Source organism: Colletotrichum spaethianum, assembly GCF_022836535.1.
Source record: "Colletotrichum spaethianum MAFF 239500 DNA, contig15, whole genome shotgun sequence".
Classification (NCBI taxonomy): Eukaryota; Fungi; Ascomycota; class Sordariomycetes; order Glomerellales; family Glomerellaceae; genus Colletotrichum; species Colletotrichum spaethianum.
Genome location: NW_026054785.1, coordinates 562882 through 584673, shown reverse-complemented (window position 1 = coordinate 584673; position 21792 = coordinate 562882). Strand labels below are relative to the sequence as shown.

Below are 21792 nucleotides of genomic sequence, written 5' to 3'. Positions count from 1 at the left end.
TGAGAACGACTATGATTCTGTCAGTGCCGAGGCTTTTTCTGTACCATTAAGAATCTATAGGATGACTGACATTGGGTATTGGCAATAAACATGTACACAAAAAAAGAGTTTTGAGCCGGTGGCGTTTTCAATAAGCCGATGGTAAGGGTGGTGAGTACAACGGGCAGAATCTTTCCGACAACAGACAAGGTATGCGTCGTCCTCGGCGTCGCGGCGAACCAGCCATACACGCTTGCAGCTAAAGACAAAGCACTGCGTCACATTAGCAATCACCCCGGCTGGATCATTCAACCCAAAAGAGAGAAACCTACAAGAAAAAAACAAGTGAAGATGTAATGGTGAATCCGTAGAGGCCTATGAACAATTAGGAAATGTCTCTCTCAGAACTACGCAGCGGTGCTGAGAACTCTAGCAGCGAGACTCAAGTTTTCAAACTTACGGACGTAGCTCAGAGCGAGCTTGATTCCCCGTGATCCTTTGTTATATTGAACCTCCGCGTTATCGGCATTCTCTCTTGAAAAGTAGAACTGGTCCGTCAAGATGTCCACCCAGAAAGCAAAGTCGTAAAATTGTTGGCAGATACTAGTCGCGGTGATGATGAGTGTGGCGTATGAGATGCAGGCAATGTCTGTGTCGTGGTCGATGTTAGCTTGACGGTTCATGAAGCTTCTTCGAGTTCATCCGATGTCCAGGCAGGATCGCACAACGAAAACTAGAGAGAACCCGGTGAGACTTGCAGCTTGTCCTGTCATTATGCGTCCAAAGCAGCCACACCAGCAAGACGTTGGAGAAGAAGCAGATGAACGAATAACAGAGGAGTGCGATGACTTCTGCATCGACAGCCGACGGGATTTGGAAAACCATTGCGACTGCCGTTCACGCCGCGACGTCATCCGTACATGACGATATCAACAAAAAAATTTGTTTGGAAAGGCCGAGCTTCGCTCTCCTAATCTCCCCCAAGTTCAGGGCGGGGGACGCCACGGTTTTGATGTGATATAGCAATGATCGGGCTGGACATACCCCTACAGGGAAATCTGGGCATCTCAGCTCCGTGTGGGGGATAATGCAGTTTACTGAGTTCGACTTTCCTGTTCGTCATCCAATGCGGATCCACGGATCGATATCTTATTGCACGGGATGACGGCTCACGACCATCAAGTGAGCCTTTTAGGATAGCGTTCTCCATCTTGACGAAACAGACCCTGGCAACGACCCTTTGCGGTTGCCCAGTCTTGGAAGCTCGAGGTTGCGCGACTAACCGGAAACGTAGCTCAGCTGGCGACGCTGACTCGTCAATTAATCAATATTGTAACCAAACTTAACCTTCTCCATATTAAAATAGCTTGCGATATAGGAGTCAACATTTAGTGTATGATAAGCACGTGGTGTTCGAGCAACACTGATACGCCTCAACCCGGTTTAAGTACCCCACAGTCGCAGCCTAACTCGCAACATGAGACTCATGGCTCGAGCCCGTCGCTATGACACGGGCAAACAAGAATTTCTGGCCGAACACATTTTACAGTGGACTCGCGAAGCCCTCGCAAAAGTCCTCGACGTATGCCTTGCAAGAACCGCGCGGGAAGTGGATAATGTCCGCATATGGGGTGGTCGCTTCTGGATAGCCTGTCCGACGGTTGGCCTGCAAATGTAGCCGTAAATAAACTTGATTGGTTAGCTTCCGATCTCACTCGTATCCCCAACTGTGGGATCCCACGATTGATCGATGCGGATTGCGCAACAGTGGGACTTAGTAATCATTGTATAACTAGGACCAGGACTTCGCCAGGCCCTGTGGTTCTTGGTTCCCACTTATTGAGTAAACTGGCCTGGTTTTTCTGGACAGCTCCTGATGTCTGAGAAACGCGAGTGGCTGGTTTCATGATTAGTTTCGAACTATTCGCAAAAACTCGGGTCGGCAATGTGTTGAAAATATACAACCAGTCTTTCGCAACCATTGTTTCCACTGCACTCTTTGCGAAGTTCACAGACAGCAACCGTGCGTCTGAACGGCATATAACTCCGAACAAAGCTTGTATCAAGGATCGTTGGGTGTGATTTTCGATTTCAATACAGAGACGTGCAACCTCATGTCCACTACACAATTTCGATAAGTGTTTACCCTGCTGCTTTTGCTCACATTGTTGGATTTGGCAAGAAGGAAGCAGCTTTCAATGTCTCAAACCCCACCATAATCTTTACCGCAGATTTACTGATCTTGTTTGATATCGTTCAATTGCGCCTCATCAAGGTACTGTTCAGCTTAAATGCGAGTTCCTAGAGGAAACCGCTGATATGAGCAATCGTTAGTATCAGCCTGCGACATTCGACTAACCAAGTGTCGTTATCGGACTTACACGGAACGGGTCCTATAGTCTACATTGCCACAAGGTCACCGTGATTCGATCTAACTGACCCGGAGACTCGGTATTCGTTATATATGGATTGACTCTCTTTGTATTATCTAATAACATGAGGACAACTGGAAGCTTAATGATCTACCGTGGCCGTAATAGTTCAGGAAGCCTACGTTACTATTGCAGTAATCAAATCATGCAGCCCAAACAGGAGTTACTTTTCAAAAGCCCCTGGAAAACAGAATGCCACGAAGCGGTACGGATGTTTTCGGCGGATCATCCCACTTTTCTTCTCGTCAGACGCATTGAGAAAGCTTAGTTGCGTTCGTGGTAAATTCCTCTTGCTTCACAGAGAACAGGTCTTTCAGTACCGCCTGTCCCCCAAAATCCATGCTGCAACTCTGTGATGTGAAAATGGCTTGGGAGTGCATGGGAGACACGACAGTATACCATTCCAAACCTCGTTGGCCCGGCACAAAGGGCTCGCACGTGCGCAACCTAGCAGCCGCCTCTGGGAAAAGTGATCTATATCCAGACTGGGAGCGTGGCTTGCTCCAACATAGTATTGTGTGTCTGCGACGTCGCTCATCCACTACGTCAGCTTTCCCCCCAATCTTGCGCCTAGGTATATTGAGCAACCAGAGCAGCGGAAGCAGAGAACTGTTGTCAACAAGGCACTGGTGACAAGGGCCAGAGTGGATCCGATAGTCGTGTTCTGCTCTTGTAAAACTGTGCTCTTTAACTCCATGGTTTTTGGTTTGCCTAGTCCTCGACGACAAAATTAACAATCTGACTGCTGACCAAAGCTACTATGGCCTATACGGCAGAATTATGGCTCAAATGACCTCGGATTAAAACTTCACGGGACCTGGAAAACACCACGTACCTCTGGGAAGCACAATCTATGTTTTCCATCTCAGCTCTGGGCCAAAGCTCCGCAACAGATCGCGGTATCGGCCTGTCCATACCAGACTGTTCGCCTTGGTGCTACGAAAGACTAAGAGCCCAAAGGTGAAGCGATTGGACAGAGACACGACAAGAAAGGCAAAGCCCAGGGGAACGGAGCATTAAGAGACCCGGAGGACGGAACATATCAGAGGATAGGTATCATAGGAGTTTCACATGACGACAGAACTGACGAGGGCAACGTGATGTGGAATGGTCGGGACTGTTTTGCTAAGTTGTTTCTTTGTTTGTTTGAATATTTAACGTCGGTGACATCCCTGTCAAGGTCAAAGGGCGTCCAGGTGGTCTAGACTACATACAATGTATGGCTAAGTTGGTCCAATGGTTTGTATTAAGTCAAATTTTATCACACGTCTCAAAAATGTATTACCTATTTATGTGGAATTCATTACGGGACATGCATCATTAGAACTTACTACTAAGTCCTCATCGTTCAATATCACAAATGCTCAAGACGCTAGGAAAATTGGCTATCTTCTCACTATTGACTTAATACTAATCTCGCGTCGCTGAGATGGCAGCAAACCCAAAAAGAAGACGATAATTCGAACCTAGTGGTATTCTGACTGGCTCTGCAGTACTTGACAAAGAGGCACAAACACTCGTGACGCGTTCAACGAATTGAAAGCCAGGCCCCATGTTCTCGATGGCTGTCCCAGATGGAGTATATCGGAGGGGGACGGGGGATTGAGGCGCTTTTGAGGTTCGAGCCCCTGCCTAGTGCTAACTTGGCTGAAGGGATCAAACCTGGCCTGTAGAGCCAACTGCTCTGGAAAGCTTGAACAATAACTCTGGTCCAAGGTTCCCTAGAGTAACGGCGGAATTCGAGAGGGTCTATCTAAGTTGTTGCGGTTCTTGGGCTTTGAAATGTGACCAACGAGACGTGTAGGGGTTTGGGACCGTTGGGCAAATGATGGCGTCTCTTAGCTCTCACCTCCTCAAAGACACCAGGGTAACATATCACATCTGTGAGTTGGTAACAGTAGAGGCCTATCGACCCTGTTCAGAAGATCATTTTTGCAAGCGTAACTCAGGTTGCCAACAACTTGGTATGGATCTCCCGTAGAAAGACGTCAGTCACCTCAACGTCAACTCGACGATGCGACCGATGTTCACCCTTCGTGCAGGCATGATAGAGATGCAAGTAGAAGCGATCAGCCATGTGCCGAGAATGAGCATTATCCGCGCCGAAATACAACATAAGCTGGAAACTTCCAATAGCAGCAATCTCGATTCGGCGAGAGGGCTCGACATCAATGCGGATGTTGCCAAACCAAGAAGCACATGGAATGACAACGTTAAGATCTGACCTAAACCAATCATGAATTTTACGTTCCAAGGCGGTTGACCCTTTTTAAAGAACTGCCCTGGTATCGTTGGTGACTTTTTCGGTTTTGATGCTGCATTATTCCTCCAAGTATCCCGGCGCAAATGATAATTCATAGAACTTATCGCTGTCTCACACAACTTGGCTATGAGTGGCTCATCTCATTCCTGGGCAAGTATCATGATGATGCAACATGGCCTGGTGGGCCCCATTAGCGCGTGGAATGGTGGTCAGCGATGGAATAGAGCGCAGAGAGCTTGACTTTTTCGTATGTCACTAACGATAGAAGGCCTCTGGTTGAGATACACAACTCATCCAGACATCAATATTTGGCAGCTCATTCTTGACATGATCAGGCGACTTTAGGTGCAGACTAGGACACATGGGGTCAGTTTCTGCGGGTAATGTATTTCATCGTTATTTTCGGAAATGAGCTGGCAAAAGTATATATTAATTGGACCCAATGTCTCGGATGAGCTGCAGAAGACCGGTTCTGACCTCGTTCCCTCCAGAATGCCGGGAGATGCAGAACGCGGGGCGTTCTTTTCGGCGAGGCCGGCGGCGCAGATCATCTCGACTCGATTTGATCCGGACTGGTCACTTCGTTTACTGTCTTTATGTAACCACAGGCACAAATGCCCATGAACAATCCGATTATGATAATTAACTGAAACATTCACCGTTACTCCCTGGCGCTGCGAATATCGAAGACCTCTCTTTTTGGCTGCCGACATTTAAATCATGTCTCTTCGAGGTACAGAACATGCTCACGAGTCCATTGTAGCGGGTCCATATGTTCTGGGCAAGGAGAGATACTCGGTAATGGTGAGGAGAGGCAGGGTAGATTCAGAGTTCAGTGTAATTATGGTGAATGCAGGTGGAGGTAATATTGAATCCTCCGCTGCAGCAAGGCTACCTAGATGGCGGTCAAACAATTTTGTCTGGAGTTTGTGTCACTGGAACAGGGCATGTTTGTGATAGGGTGCCTGAAGATACGTGCGTTAGTATCCAGTACTTCCATCGACGATGTCACCATGGAGTTGCCCCCATTAAATACGGCCACACTGGTCAAAAGAAGTTCCCGACCGGTTTTCGTCCCACCTCCTCCCTTGGACCGATGCGACTTCCCCATGTGGGGACTCGTAATCTTGGCTTGAACAACCTGGATCATGGATCTTGCTGGATCTGTCGTCTCCTCTCTCTACCTGCAAAAGCAAATAAAGATAGCTCGCAGGGGACATCCAATCTATCAATTGTGCGGCGAGCCTAGCCATCAAGTATTTGGCACGGCGTTCCCCCCGTTGCCACGGACGGAGTTCGGTCCGTGATCAACCATTCTCATCAACCTGAACACATGATCCAAGTCCAACCTTACTAGATGGGGGCGTTAGGGCGCTGGGCCGGTTGTGGAGGGTCGGGATGATTGGTTTCGGTTTGGGGTAAAGCTGGGGAAGAGGAGACGGGGTCATCCAACGGTCATCGAGCGCCCACATTACCGACAGGAAGAGAAAGCTCACTTATCGGAAGAAGGCCCTTACCCAGACGATTCAATTCCGCAGTGGGCATACTAGGGTCAAGATTGCCGCGTCTGAGAGGACATTCCGGTACACCTGGTTCCTCTTGCATTGGCCTGTGCTTCTGCACGGTGGGAGAAGCGTGTGTACAATTACTGTAACCCCGCGGCTCTAACATCTGGCGATACGTTAGACCCGCCTCAGCTTGTTCATTTTGTGCCATGAACGATAGTTGCAGCATCAGTATCGTGCTGCCCCCTGATTCCTCCCGCTGAGCTGACCATGTTGGTGTCTTCCAACCTACCGCTCCATCCCCCGTGTTTCCCCCCTCTCGCCAAGACGCCGAGAGCAAGACGCCGAGAGCAAGCGTTAGGCCTGCATGCCCAGCTTCGCCTTCTGACGCTGGGCGCTCTTGGCCTTCCACTGGGCTATCAGATTTTTAGACAGCAAGTGTCTTGGCTGTAGACGATCCAATCCAGCAGTCCTCACACGGGGAGGACGTGAAGTATATGCCTCATAATTACCGAGTCGCTCGCTCGCCGCGCCAGTTCGAACGTTACCTTAGTATCGGGTTGGTAGTGCAAAGCAAATAGAGGTGCACGCCCCGCCCCAAGAATTGACCGAAAAGTAGGGTCCGACGTGGGCCGCCATGGGGCTCGAGATCCGGGGGATCATCTCCGCGTCGCTTCTGTCAACTGTCAATCTCGTTTTTGACTTTTCCGGGGACGCGTCTTTAGGGAGGACTCATCGACAGGCCCAAGGGTTACTACCTCCCACGTGCTGTCCCATTTTGTCCCATTCTGTCCCATGGACGCTACTTCGTTGGCGCAATCTGAGGGTCCCAACTAGCGGAGGATGAGACTGAACCCAGTGCGATGAGGGCCCATTCGGTTGGTTTACGGTGCAAGTGGTAATTCGCAAGGGTATGCAGTTTAGACTCTTTCCTCAATGGCCATCTGCGATCCCACATCGTTGTCAGACAGTAGTATGGTTGCATGCAGCCATGAATATCAGAGTGCATGATTAGTTTATCGCCGACCGCCCATTAGCGAGGTCAATGTTGACGACGGCCGCCACAAATCACCAAGGGAGGCAATGGATCTTCCGAGAAGCTGCAGACGAAGCACGGTCTGTCCAGTGTGGACTACTTTTGATACGCTATACGTTGTTGACCCATGGTTTTGATGCATCTCGGGTGGCTGTCTGTTGGCGTGGGTACCCCATGATATATACCTTCTCTGGGGATACTGATACCGGCTATACGTCGACAGCGTCGTGCGTATAGTTGGATTACACACCTTAGAGCCAGTTGAGAAATTTGTGACATCACCGGCTCCTGAACTTCTAGCCTTAATCCAAGCCTTCTAGCGTGCCGCGCCAGAATGAAGCTTTCTCAAGTCATCATGGCGCAACTGCCGGGCAAGAGCCAAACGGGCAAAAGACGCGCCAAGATTGAGGGCGTAACGAAGAAACCTATTACTGATATGAGGGCAGGTACAGTACTAGGTCAAAAGTCTTTGCACAGCAATAAGAATAAACCAATGAAAAGCTACCGTGGGGTGGTGAGCCACAGGACCTCTGGTGGTGCACTGTGAAGTGACCCCAAGCTAATGGGTCCCCTCTGTGCCGTTGATTGGGTTGTTCTTATTGCTGTGCAAAGACTTCTGACCCAGTACTGTACGGGGACGTAACGCAGGCAAATCACACATGACACACAAGTCGCACAAGCACATCACTTGTCCCAACACCAGATTCCTCCGTCTAGGGGCCCTTGAGCGAGCTACTCAGTACACCGCGTCCAGTGTGTTGGCTAAGATTGGAACAAAGTTGACACTGACTGGAGGTGCTTGGCGCGGCGCCATTTTCTTGGAACCCGTATGCAACTCGTTTTCAGCGACCTCTGGTGGTGCTCACGAATCTAGACCGTATGATACCCCGTGCCCTCGTTTTCTCTTCCGTGCCTATGTCTTTGTCGTTCCGCCCCATTTAATTACCCTATACGCCAATCCAACTGCACAATGGCAAAAGGACCGAGCAAGGGAGGAACGCGGGGAACACTGTGGGACCCTTCTTCGAAGGCGTCCAGTCTCCTCCGCCGACTAGACCGTCTTACCCCGGATGGCGAAACAATATGCACAGCCCCCAACAGGCGAGCCCGCCTTGACATGATGCGGGCGCCCCGGTTAGACTGTGGCGCGGTCTAGAAAAGGAACTGGAACGGGGTTTCTACCTAACTCGTCCTTCTAGCTCTCGTCACTGGACGAACGACGAAAGGTTTCCAACACCTGCTCTGAGGCGAGTCATCAAGTTGCAGGGCCAAGAAAATGCTTTCTCACACCACCGGGGAATTTGATCACTCACCCGCAGTCCATATCACTACGCCATAAGACAAGAGTATTGAAAAAGGAAACGTCTTGGGTCGACACCAACCTTTGCCAAGGAGCCAGGGCACCTTGCTGGCCATAAGAAATCAGGGTGACATTACCCAAGCTTGGTTTCTCTTGGTCGGCGACTTCTGTAGCAGAAGAGATTTGTTTGTGGCTCCTTCTTGGCTGCCTACCGTTGAGAATAGCAGCTAGCCGACGTACATATGGCTGTAGCTTTGCTCGTGCACCTCCCAGGATCCATTCGTCATCCGCCTGGGCAAGCTTCATTGGGAGTCAATGAGTTCTTGGATGTTCGGATCATATCGGGCGTGACTTGGCAATCGATGAACTGATTTTGTGTCATGGTGAACGTGTGTGGATGATGTGGCTATCCCCAGATACCGCTGCACCCATATCCCCGGTCGATCGAGGGCACGACATGGAGATAGAACATGGAGGGGAAGCGCTCAAAGGCGTCCTGCGAAGTCCAAAGTCTGGGCATCCCCCACCACTCATGAGTACATAACAGCCTCCATCCCCATAGGGAGAATGAGAGATGATTTCTGTCTCCATGGTACTCTGAGCTCAGCGACGCCCAGTTATCATCCACCCAGTCTATTCACGCTTGAACTTCGTCATCCCATTAAGACTTCTGAAAGTCTTACACCCTATTTTCTTCGCCATGGCTCGCAACAACACCCAAGAGGCCGACAGGGTCAAGGACACCGAGCCTCAGATCTTTGAAGATGAGAACCCTGAAAAGCCCATCCCCCGTAACACAGGCAGAATCGACTACTCCGGTGCGCAGGAGAAGACTGATCCCAAGGAAATTGCCCTTGTGAAGAAGTTGGACAGATGGATTATGGTGGGCACTGTCCGTCTTAAATTACCATCTTCCATTGACTGACACCTTTGTGTAGCCGATGCTCTGGTCCATGTACTGGCTCAACGTAAGTAGGGATGATGTTTGCCTGCCCACAAGTATACTAACTTGATAATACAGTACCTTGATCGTAATGCCATTGCGTTAGCACGCCTCAACGACCTCGAAGAGGACCTCAAACTCACCGGTACTCGTACGTCTGCATAGTCTCCGCGCGTATACAGCGAGTCCGACTAACCTATGCGATCTATAGAGTACCAGACATGCGTGTCGATTCTTTTTGTCGGTTACATTTTGTACGTCTCTGTACATACATCGGTCATCGGACGCAGTACTAACAACGACTATCTAGGGGCCAGATTCCATCAAATATGTTTCTTACTCGAACCCGTCCGAGTCGCTACATGGTATAGAATGTGAACCCAGACGACACGATAACAAGAAGCTGACATTGTAATCCAGGGAACCATGATGATGCTCTGGGCTGTCGTTAGCGCCCTGACTGCGGTGTCCAAAGACTTCACCGGCCTCCTCCTGACCAGATTTTTCCTTGGACTCACAGAAGCCCCCTACTACCCCGGAGCCGTTTACCTTCTTTCCATCTTCTACACCCGTAAGGAGGTTGCAACCCGCATCGCCATCCTGTACACCGGAAACATCCTCGCCACTGCCTTCGCTGGTCTCATTGCTGCAGGCATCTTCCACGGCATGGATGACCTTGGAGGCCTTGCTGGCTGGAAGTGGCTATTCATCCTGCAGGGTGCTGTGACCTTTGTCATAGCTGTTATTGGCTTCTTTCTTCTTCCTGATTTTCCTCAGACCACCAAGTGGTTGACGCAGGAGGAGCGCGACCTCGCCTACAACCGAATGGAACTCGACACCGTTGGCAACAAGGGAGAAACCAGCATATGGAACGGTCTGCGTCAAGCTGCCGCGGACCCAATGGTGTGGATTTTCTGCGCGATGGCCCACATGCATCTCGCTGCCAATGGCTTCAAGAACTTTGTAATTGCCGTTCATTCCCAAGTGAACCTGCAGCCGAGACTAACACATTTACAGTTCCCCACTGTAGTCGAGACCCTTGGCTTCAACACTACCATCACGCTCGTCCTCACTTGCCCTCCTTACCTCATCGCTGGTGCCGTCACTATTGCTGTTTCATGGTCCTCCGGCAAGTACAACGAGCGAACATGGCACATCACCATTTCCAAGGCTGTTGCTGTAGTTGGCTTTGTTTCAGCTTGCGCTACGCTCGACGTGGCCGGCAGATATGCATCGATGGTCATCTTCACTATCGGAACATACGGCGTCAACAGTCTGATTGTAAGTGAAATGTGCTCTTGGTCGTATTACTGTGATGCAATCCAACTAACAGAAACTCTAGCTTGGTTGGTGCGGTAGCGTCTGCGGACAGACCAAAGAGAAGAAGGCAGCCGCTATAAGCGCGGTTACGATGATTATGAATATTAGTTTCATCTGGACACCTTATCTTTGGCCTAGCAGCGATGAGCCTCGTTACGTCATTGCCATGTCGAGCAGTGCCGCGTTCAGTATCGCAACTGCTGCGCTTGCGTGGGTCGCCAAGATCATCATGAAAAGACGAAACGCGAAGCTGAGAGCCTCCAACGATGAGACGACTGTCTTCTACGTTTACTAGGGAAGGCTGCGGAAATTTACGCGTCGTTGATTGTCGATCTCATGGTGTTCTGGGGCTAGCCCGCATACCGCGGCCTCGTGGGCGGGCAGCCTGGAATTGCACCAGGGCCTCATCTTTGCTCTAGACCAATGGAATATCGTCGAGGTTCAGCAAATCAAGGAAGGAATATTGTACCGCTTGCCTAAATCCCTGTAAGCCACGTGCTCATGGAGCTGTCGTGTGCTATTTATGACGCCTCGAAAGTATGGGTGCCATGGTTTTGCAGTTGCAGTAACACATCCTAATCTCATGATGCTGTTTCTCAAGGATTGTCACCGTCAGCGCTAGCTCCATGACCTTCTGCAATGCAACAGAGTATGCTATTAACGTGGAAAGGTTTAAGTGTGGGTTTGCTGGTCAAAAGATCAGGCAACTACATATCGTAAGGGTGGATGTGGCTGTGGTGGTGGTTCCAAAGCTAATGAAAACGCGGATGGAACAAATACCTGACCCCGTTGACCATCATTGGACGAATCAAAGGCGGTAGTGTGACTGCCAGAGTTTGATTCATTGGAGGACCCTTTTTGGGCTTCAGCCGAGTTGTGCTGCGAAGCAACTGCAGGGATAAACGCGCTGAAAGTGGACAAGCGATGTTACCTCACTTCAGAACATTACATAATCGTTTTTTCTTTCTTTTCTGAATAGACCGGTCTCTTAGCAAGTGTTAAAACACTCAGCCCTACCCAACGCCCCCAACTTGCGACGCATCGGCCTAAACCGAGGCTTCGCGCAATCACATCCAATGCAGTACCAAGTCGCGTAGGTCGAACGTTGAAAACCCATCCTTTCAGGATGCCGGAAGCTGCGCCCATCAGAGTGACACAACTACGCCCACCGAATGCGACCCCCGATGTGATTACCTTTGCTCTCGCCGAGCGACCCAAGGCCAACCGGAGGCATGCTCCTAAAACCCGGGCGGGATGCCTCACATGCAAGTGAGTGGTGCAATGAAACGTCCTTGGCGAGAGCAGTGACGCCCAAGGGAGCGCTGAAACTCACACCATGAGTAATGATAGAAAACGACGCATACGCTGCGATGAAGGAAGGCCTACATGTCAAAATTGTGCCAAATCCAAAAGAGCGTGCGAGGGATACGTCTCTAAGCCAATAGCGACCGAGTCCAGGCTGCGAGGACATTGCCCAATACTCATCAAGCCCACCTACGAAACCCAAATATTCACCAACCAACTCGAGAAGGACCAGTTTAACTATTGGATGGAATTTAGCAAGGAGTTCACTCTGTTTCCCTCAGACCTTGTGACCCAGATAATCCCCCAAATCGCCCGCGAGGAACCCGCTATACGTCATGCCGCCTTTGCCATTGGCGCAGCCACTCTCGGTAGCAACAGCCGCGGACAACGCACATCTGGTAAAGGTCCCTTCATGAAGGATGCCTTGCGACATTACGGCCAAGCCATCCAGATCATTCGGTCTAGCCAGTCAGATATGAGAAGTATGCCTCGGGCGCTGGTATCATGCCTGCTGTTTGTCACGTTCGAGGCTATCCAAGGAAACCATACGGCGGCATTGACGCACATCAACCACGGCTGCAGTATGCTCGATCAACTCATGCGATACGGCATAGGAGGAAGTTGTCCCCCAAAATTGGTAGACGAGGTTATGTCGGCGTTTCAGCGCTTGACGCTCCAGTCGTGGACCTTTAGCGGATACCACCCACAGGAGACTGAGACGTGGGTTCCGTGGTGCTGCCGCGGGAAAAGAAGTCGCTACGCCGTCGATGAGATACCAGACAGGTTCAGCAACGTTTCCGAAGCCCGTCGATGGTGGGAAACCGTGCAACACCGCATCGTTTATCAAACAAAAATATATTCGGCATTGCGATTCGAAAACCATCCCGGGCCTCCAGCAATGAAACAGTGTGACGACGAAGACGAAACGGCAACTACACAGCAGCCACCACAGCCTAAGTATCACAACGAACAGCTATCCGAGGAGCAGATCATAAGATATTGCAAAATTCTCGACCGGTGGCGCACTGCCTCGGAACCACTGCTCGAGAGAGCCACACAAAGTAAAGAGAAGAAGGTATGGGCATACCTGCAGATGCTAAGTCTCGAGCTATTACATCTGGCATTTGAGATTTACATCAAAACATCTCAATACAGCAACATAAAAATCTTATCAACAATGACCCCTAGCTTCAAAGAAGTTGTGTCGATGAGCAGAATAGTACTTGAAGGGCAATCTTCCGTGGATCCGTCCAAGGAAGTGTTCACTATGGACAGTAGCTTAAGCTGGGCACTGCTTTCTGTTAGCGTCTTTTGCTTGGATACAGCGGTGAAGAAGGAGGCTCACTTCCTGTTGCGGAACTATCCTCGACGGGATGGTATTTGGGATACGAGGCTTTTTACAGCAATGTCCTATGTGGTTCAAGACACGGAGACACAGTCCAGTTGGAGGTGCGATGACCAGTTCAAGGCAATGTTGATCAACCAAGGCTTGGTTTTGTACCAAGATGAGGTTTTCAGGAAGGCGTTTGCCCTCGTAAACGGGGGATGGCAGATTATGCATGAGCAAAGGTTACCAGCCGCATCTGAGTAATTCTTACGTCCTTCTTCTTCGACATATATGTCAAAACTCATTCTATTTTCCGTAGAGGTTGTAATGCCGCTTCCAATGGACCAAAGTCACATGGTTTTCGGGGCTACATGGATGGAGTCGACGACGAATATGTGCAGTTTCCCGACCCCATGTAAGATGACAACAGTCGCAGGTACAAGTTTTATAGAGCGTTTGTGTAAGAAAGATATAACTCTCGGTATAATGAACCTCCGGCCTGACATTTCCGGGGTGATAATAAGGTGGCGTAGCTTAACCGATTCGATTTTTAGCACTTAACTAGGCACCAAACTTTGGCAACCTTGTTCATAGATCTTTACCGGTTCTTATCTGGCAGGATTATTCTCTGCCAATATTCCAGAATGAATTTTATAAGGTTACTGGTACGGAGTAGTGGGTTTCTATGCACAGGATAGATAGACTTCCCAGTTGTACTACATAGATGCTACATACCATAAAAGCCTACTAGATGTTTTTGTTAGAAGATAGGAGTTTCTGTTGAAGGACGCCGTTTTAACCTGAGCAAAGAACTGAGGAAGTAGCATAGATACAGTAGAGGGGATTTGCAGCAAAAACTGATTGATTCAATGATGAATATTTAGCATTGTAAAGGATTCGCCCAACCAATAGGGTACCAGCTACAGTCCCATATAGTCCAGTGGTTAGGATACTCCGCTTTCATTCTATTGAAGCGTTCCGGAGAGACCCGAGTTCGAACCTCGGTGTGGGAACTACCTTTTTGAATTTCCCTCGAGGTCTATGCAGACGCCCGCCGGCCCATTCATCATCTACCTTGGCGTCTTTGAAAGCCTTCTTCTGAAAGCGAGCTAACAATGAACGCACTGAAAGCTACACGTGGAATGACTTAGAGCAAGCAGGCTGTTTTATTATTCAAAGATCAGCTTGTTGATCAAAGCGATTTGCTGTGGTAATTAACGAACGGTGTTTGCAAGGGTTTCAGGTCTGCAGAAACTGGCCTTGTGTTTTAGTAAAGCGTATCTGTGTCTATATATGCCGTAGGGGTGGTTAGTGACGATAGATAGTAAGTGGCATTAGCGTCAGTTACCCCAGACAGTGTGACTGATAGATTTCCGAGAGAGTGGTGATACTTCAGATGCAGCAAACGCTTTAAGTGGTAAGTAATTGAACAATTCCACCAACCCTCCCCGAATCAAATACGACAGGAACGGACAGGCAATACATACAGATATATCCATTAAACCGGGTAATGTCTTTGCCTTATCCGTGTCGTTGGGGTTTCCGGGTGGCTTCCCCCGCACGCACGCAAAATGGCGGACACAAAGCTCCCGGATGCCGATGAAGGTCCGGCTTGCTCGGAAATGCCGATCCCAGTTGATTCAAATACCAATTCTTTATATCATGAAACCATGTCTACCATTGACTGTCGAGGTCGTCTTACACTTAGTTCAATACCTTTGTTAATAACGACGAATCAGAATGGCCGATCTCCACAGTCTCCCTGCCGGATCCCGCCTAGCCAATGCCATCCGCAACAATGGACTAGATCATCCTGTCTTGGAAAGGCTTAAATCGAGAGAGCTGGCTGAGGGATGGCCATCTTACTGTTTGGCAAGTCATCTACCCTCCAACACCACGCTGATGGAAATTTTACAACTAAAGACGTTTGCGAGTGGGAAAACTTTGAATCTGTTTTTCACTCAGGGGCCTTTGTATATACAAATGGTCTGGCCGTGTCCCATTCACAGATTTTATCACAACATCCAAAGCGGGCATGGACAAAGGTGTCTTTGTCATGCACCGCTGTCACGGCTGCAGAACCGACATTAACCCTAAGGTATCCGCGCTGTGACCAAGCTCAAGGCAACAATTACTCAGCGCTTCAAGTTTGACGGCGCCGATTTTGACGTGGAAGGTGATAGCCGATTTTGCTTCTTCTTTGAAAAGGTCGGCAACCGCTGGGGAGCGCGGCTGGTGAGACATTGGTATGAGAAGGACAAGGTCATCCCGACGAACCCGGCTAAGTTCCCAAAGATTGATGAGGAGAAGCTAGCAACTTACCCGCCTGGTTACAGGTATCTTGTGTATTTTCAAGAGCTTACAATGGGGGTCAAGGTACTGCTAGATTTGCCAGGCCATCGTCGTCATATTGACACGCCGAACCTTGAAAAGCATGGTCCCCTGTACTGGCAGGCGAAAGTTTGGCTGAGGAAAAGAGTATAGACATATGACGGTGTGTTTAGAGTAATATACTAGGTCCATCTCTTATTTTTGACATGTATATGAGCCTCTACTCGTGTGCCTGCGATCATATTCGATGACGCTCTCAAGATTGGATGAGGAAGATGGAAAAGGGTCTCCATATACTCAATGTAAGTCTCCAGCCAACCGACCGAGCAAACTCTACAGTCTATTGTGAAAGAAACCATTTGGAAATGGGTTACATGGATGATTTGGCCTGTTCGTTTTGCTCAATCTTGGCCTGCATGGCAGCCCTCATCGCCGGCACAGGAGCGTTCTTCCCAGTCCACAACTCAAACTGCGCGTACCCCTGTTCCTCCAGAACATCAACTCCCCTAAACACCTTCCAGCCTTCGTGGCAAGACGCCCTAGCCATCATACCCGTGACCTGGGGTCTGTAAGCCATCTCGATCAACACACCGGTTTCCGACCCTGTAAAGATTTCGGAAGGGATCTTGTCCTTGCTGAGATCATCAGCCGGTATGCAAGCGATGATGACCCGAATAGGTGCCTTTTCCGTGTTCTCGGGCTGTTTTCTGTCTGTCGCAGCGCCATCCAGGGTTGCCATAACGTGGCTTTTGACATTGGGAAACTGGTCTGCCATGGCCTGTGCCTTTGAGGTCGTCCGATTAACGATTAGAACCTCGGAGATACCCAATTCCAGGCAGGCATAGCATGCAGCCCGAGCTGCGCCTCCAGAGCCAAGTATCAACGCTGCAGAAGACTGGAGACCTTCCACGCCGCTTTTCTCGATGCATCGTTTAATTCCGTGCCAATCGGTATTGTCTCCTAAGAGGCACCTTTTACCGGACCTCTCGTCGACGATAACGGTATTGACCGCTCCGATCTTTTCGGCGCAGGGGGTGACCGAATCCAGCAGCTTACCGATCTGGAGTTTGTGTGGGAAAGTGACTGAGGCGCCCCCGAAGTCGTCCCGTTTGATGATCTTTTCAACCGTCTCATCGACGCTCTCAGTTTGGTGAATGTTGTATTGATATGGCAGACCAAGCTCCCGAAAGCCTGTGTTGTGTAGCGTTGGAGAGAGGGTGTGCGAGATGTTGTGACCGAAGATGAAGAAGGCCTTCTCCGGCCTGTTATCAGGTTGCTCTGATGATCCCATTGCGTCTTCACTTTAGGTTCTTTGTTTAAAAACTTCTAGGTAAGTCTAGGGAACAAATCCTTGTTTTTTTGTGCTTTTTCCAATGTGTGAAGGGAGCAGTGATTGTAGATAAGCTTCACGGCGAGAAATGAATTGTTTGTTGCTGAAAGAGAAAGTTTACCACCGCCGGTTCGACAGGAGAACGTTGATATGTGTGATGCGAGATGCAGATTAACCCGAATTCGAGCGCTTAGGTATACTGTATTCGCGCGATCACAATGCGACGGAAAAGACCTTTGCCGCTCTTGCCGCCCACTTTCGCTCTATCTCGCTGGGTCCAAAACGGATTGAAATGTCACTAAGCGCTATTAATCGGATGAACTTGGTTTCCGTGACGTACGAAGCTGTTTATCCGGCTTGACTGGGGTACACTAACCACTCCGTTATGATTGAAACTCTTCGATGGACGGGGCTTAAGGCCCCCTGTGATATCATTGCTATGCTAACTCTCGTCTGCCCCGCTAGCCATTCTCTTGGTCTGCTCAATCATCCTAGCCTCGTATGCTCGTAGGACTTCCTCGCGCATTACACTCCGGGGCGCCTTTCGCGCCGTGAAGAGCTCAAATTGTCTCGTGCCCTGTCCTGGAAGAACTTTGAGACCGTCGACAGCAATCCATCCGTCATCGCTCATCTCACGAACTTGTTTTAGTAGTGGTGTTTCTATAGGTGTGTACGAGAGCTTTACACCGCGTCAGTAGTTGGAGAAAGGCAAGAACTACAGAGAGACCTACCTCGACAGCGACCCCCCCAGTTGGACTGCCAAGCCAACTGGGGGAGAGGCTCGTGTCTACAGATGAACGGCCATCGACTTCTTGTGTTGAAATACAAGAAATTATGATTGTTGGAAAGTCAGCATCCTCTGGCCACTGATCCTCCTTTGTCGGTAGCACTCGAATCACAGGAGACATTGCAACGTTGTTTGCTTCCTCTGTGCTCGTGCCAGATAAAGACTTTTTACCTTCTTCGTTTCTTTCGTGCTGCCTCTTAAAATGCCTGGCCAGCTCTTCTGCGTTTTGAACAGAGCGGTTTTGAATGAAAATGTTGTAGACGCCTAGACGGAGAAGGGCATACATTGCCGCACGCGCCATGCCACCAGCGCCGACGATTAACGCAGTAGTCCGTCGTCTAACGTTGTTAATTGGTGAAAGATTACGGCGGACGCACGTATGTATCCCTATCCAGTCCGTATTGTCGCCGTACAGAGCAGCTATCGGGCCTGATCTGTTACGGTGAAGTAAGGAGTCGATGTTGCTGGATCGGAGTGGAATTAGGGTATTGACGGCACCGATTGCTTGGGCCTCGGGACTCGTGAAATCCATAATGGCAAAGACTTCCTTCTTGAATGGCGCCGTTATGCTTGCGCCACCAAAGCTCTCGTCAGATATTAGCCGCCGGAGCTCGTTGAGCGTTGGTTGTTGGAATATCTTGTACTCGTGAGGCATGCCGCAAAATTTGAACGCCGCATTGTGCATCGCTGGAGACAGACTTTGAGACACGTTGCTACCGTAGATCCCAAAATACAGGGTATCGAGGAGGAAGGATGAGTATAGGGCTCTTTGCGCTTCCTGTATAGTCAAGAGACAGTGGGGTGTATGCCCTGGAGCGATACTTCGTAACAGAGAATCCGTAATGGGCGTGAATGTGGGATTCATAAAGCATGACATCCGCCCAAGTCGGCCAGTGTTGTAAGCAATGAGTGGGATTTTATCAGCGCTCCGTTTTTGAGCTTCGTGAATGAAGTGCTGAGTCTCAAAGTTATCCGTTGGCAATTCGGCTTTTCGGCATACCCGAACAATATCGCAGCCCATCAGTTCTGCGAATCTTACTTTGTTAGTCAAATCCGGGTCGCGCCACCCATCTGGAGATGCGGAGTTGCCAAGGTAATGGCCGATAATCTTGGTGGCGCCCTTGGCTGCCATGATGTTGCGCAACAACTCATCCCCAGCCCGGAGGTCTACGCACAGATAATCGGGAGCGAGACGAAGAGCATGGTTCAGGAGGCGAGAGTAGTAACTGGGATCGGGCTTGGATACAGTATCAATCGTTTCTGTGATATGCGTATTGTCTGTCTGGATGTTTAAGATGATGGGTAACCTTGTATATCTCTTGACAGCGTAGAAATGCCGACTGAGATAGTTGGCGGTCCAATCGTCGAAGATGGGTGCCCTGCCGCGTATGTCCCGGAGAGGGATTACAAGTTCTGCTACGTCGGCTGTAGTGTGTATATCTCGAAGCCGGGACCCCACAGCCTCTACCGCAGACAAGGGCAGATTCAGAGCGTACGTGTATGGCCTGCTTTCAGGTGGTAAAGAAGCCGGGCCGTCACTGGCTTGATTTCCCGAGCCTTGATGGGCCCGGCGGGTAATGCTGAAAATGAACTTGAGAAAATCGTCCTCGACACGCTTCAGCGTAAGAGATTTGGGCGACCCGGAACCGGAGCCTGCAGCTTCATCGGTCTCCTGGAGAAAGCGATTAGAGATGTTGTAGAACTCGAAATTAGACAGCGACCGATGAGTTGGCCCACTGAGGCTTATAAGGCGAGAGATTGCATCGGTGTTCCAAACTTTGAGGTGGCTCTCTATTTCCTCGGCATCTCTCAAGACGTAGATGACTGGATGACTCTGGGAGTATTCAGAAAGCCAAGCCTGCCCGGTTCTCTCCACAGCCCCTGGCCCGCACACTATTATCGCTCTGGTCGGATTGTCAAATAGCATGGAGCGCATAAGCTTCAACTCCTCCCTACGATAATCAATCGCGCCATGCTGTGCTTTGTAACTCGCACGCGACTGCCCAGTGGTCTGGAAAAATTGCTGGTCAGCGTCAAGGAGGCGGAATCCAAGTGCGCTGGATGCCATCACAGCCAGGGTTGACCTTCCGGTGCCACGAATGCCCACGAGCGCGATTGATACATCCGGTGCATAGGAGCGCTGAGAAGGATTGAACCCTTGCCATTGGGCTTGGGAAAATGGCGAACGCTGAGAATTCGGATTGCTCAAAGGGAGGCTCGCGAATTCGAGGGGTTCTCTAGAGCCGCGCTGAGTTGTCGTGCCGGATGGCGACTCAGCTGAGGTTGCCGCAAGGTTGATGGAGGACGGGGACGACATTGGTAACTCATCATCGGTCCATCGAGCTGTGTTGAAGTTGCTTCGGGCCTGTGATCGGTGTGGCGGGACTAAAGGTCCTAGATCTTGGTTCTTTGATAGGATGGGACTACCACTTGCGAGCACTGACAGATCCAGATGAAATGCTTACCCTTTGACTAGGATTCAGCTCTAATGTAGAAGACAATACTAGCTAGGCACAAGGCTTGCCAGCTGAAGTCAATCCACCGGCGGGAAAATTCATATCCGGCAGATATCCAGTTATGTCGGTGCTATAGAATTTGCCGAGTATATGCAACAAAGCAGAGGAGGGGTAGAGGACTGACCTGCCAAATCGGATTAAACCCCATAAGGTCGACAATCTTAAGCGGGGAATCTCTCCTCCATAAAAGATTCAAGAGGACGGACTGAATAATACATTAGACGGATGATTCCTAAATTCATGTGTCCAGCTTAACCTTAGTGGTGGTATGGAAGGGCTATATGAAGTAGAAATGAGTACTGCGCTTTCGAATCACGTAAGGTGCTTTGCGAGTATATAATCAAGTATCCTCCATAGCAAGCTTCATTGGAACGAGTCAGGGAGTTGGCCCGCATACATACATACCATTTACATGTTTTCGAAATCACTGTCTTTAGCTGGAAATAGCTCACCCCGCTATATACAACTACCCGTCTCGATCAAGTGGGGTCGTGACTTCAGCACCCCGTGACGTCGCCTGGAACATGAGTGCCGGAATATGCTCCATGCTCAGTACACAAAGACGCTCGCAGCCAGTTCTAGGAGTGAGAGATATCTTGGTGAATCCCAATCGAGTCGAAGACGACCATGAACAAACGCCGTCTACGCCGGCAATCAACGGGCGACGACGAACCCGATAGGACGCACACTCTTCAACGGGGCAAAAGGACAAGGCCCGATGCCGACAACTCCGATGATGCGGCTACACATTCACATACTAGAGTCCGTATGAGAGTGACCAGAGCCTGCAACCAATGTCGGAAACGTAAAGATCGCTGCGACGGTGGTCGCCCATCCTGTGGTTCATGCGTGGATACTGGACGTACATGCAACTACAACCCCCCAAAGAAGCGTGGTCTACGTACCGGATATGTGCGCGCCATTGAGGTCGTACTCGGCATGATGCTCAGTACTATCGAACACTCTGAATCTTGGATGGCTGCATTATTGAACGGTAATGCGCAAAAGCCATCCTTTCGCCTACGAGATTGGAGGTCAGACATGGCTCCAGAGGCAGACGTTGCGGAGTTCTTGGTTGATGTTTGGCGTAAAAGCGATGTATTGAAACAAGTCGAGAAATGGCTATCCAATGTCGAGTCAGCCGAAGGGGACGAAGATGGTAGTTCCTCGAGGACTTTTGACTCTGGGGTCAACAAAGCCATGAAACTGACTGCAACCATCCTGGATGAACAATCGTCCCAAACCGACATCACCTCCGATACATCTAACCCAATTACTACAAATACGACCTCTCTCACACAAAGAAATAGTCATTCCGTTGACAACTCAGCATCTTTCATGCAGCAAGATACTGGACGATTGTTTACCAATGATACCTCGCCAACTACTTCCGTAGCTTACTGCCCTGATGATGGTAT

At 49.8% G+C, this 21792-nt stretch overlaps 4 protein-coding genes and 1 non-coding gene across 5 annotated transcripts; 2 read left to right on the top strand and 3 right to left on the bottom strand.

The window, feature by feature from the left end:
* Positions 1-386: 386 nt before the first annotated feature.
* ColSpa_06426 (uncharacterized protein) lies at positions 387-662 on the bottom strand (the record flags this gene model as incomplete). The annotated part of the gene is made up of 1 exon (XM_049272638.1): positions 387-662. The coding sequence occupies one exon, from the start codon at positions 660-662 to the stop codon at positions 387-389; it is 276 nt and encodes a 91-aa protein (XP_049128595.1).
* Positions 663-9215: 8553 nt separating this feature from the next.
* Positions 9216-11073, top strand: ColSpa_06425 (MFS transporter prlL; the record flags this gene model as incomplete). The annotated part of the gene is made up of 5 exons (XM_049272637.1): positions 9216-9398; positions 9454-9483; positions 9879-10421; positions 10476-10739; positions 10801-11073. 5 exons carry the CDS (start codon positions 9216-9218, stop codon positions 11071-11073), a joined length of 1293 nt encoding a protein of 430 aa, XP_049128594.1.
* A 3263-nt stretch (positions 11074-14336) lies between these two features.
* Positions 14337-14423, top strand: ColSpa_tRNA_174. Its single transcript is given in 2 exon segments — positions 14337-14373; positions 14389-14423. It is a non-coding gene; the product is annotated as a tRNA-Glu (tRNA).
* Positions 14424-16111: 1688 nt separating this feature from the next.
* ColSpa_06424 (pentafunctional AROM polypeptide) lies at positions 16112-17032 on the bottom strand (the record flags this gene model as incomplete). Its single annotated transcript, XM_049272636.1, has 1 exon — positions 16112-17032. The coding sequence occupies one exon, from the start codon at positions 17030-17032 to the stop codon at positions 16112-16114; it is 921 nt and encodes a 306-aa protein (XP_049128593.1).
* Positions 17033-17513: 481 nt separating this feature from the next.
* Positions 17514-17702, bottom strand: ColSpa_06423 (quinic acid utilization activator; the record flags this gene model as incomplete). Its single annotated transcript, XM_049272635.1, has 1 exon — positions 17514-17702. The coding sequence occupies one exon, from the start codon at positions 17700-17702 to the stop codon at positions 17514-17516; it is 189 nt and encodes a 62-aa protein (XP_049128592.1).
* Positions 17703-21792: the final 4090 nt, after the last annotated feature.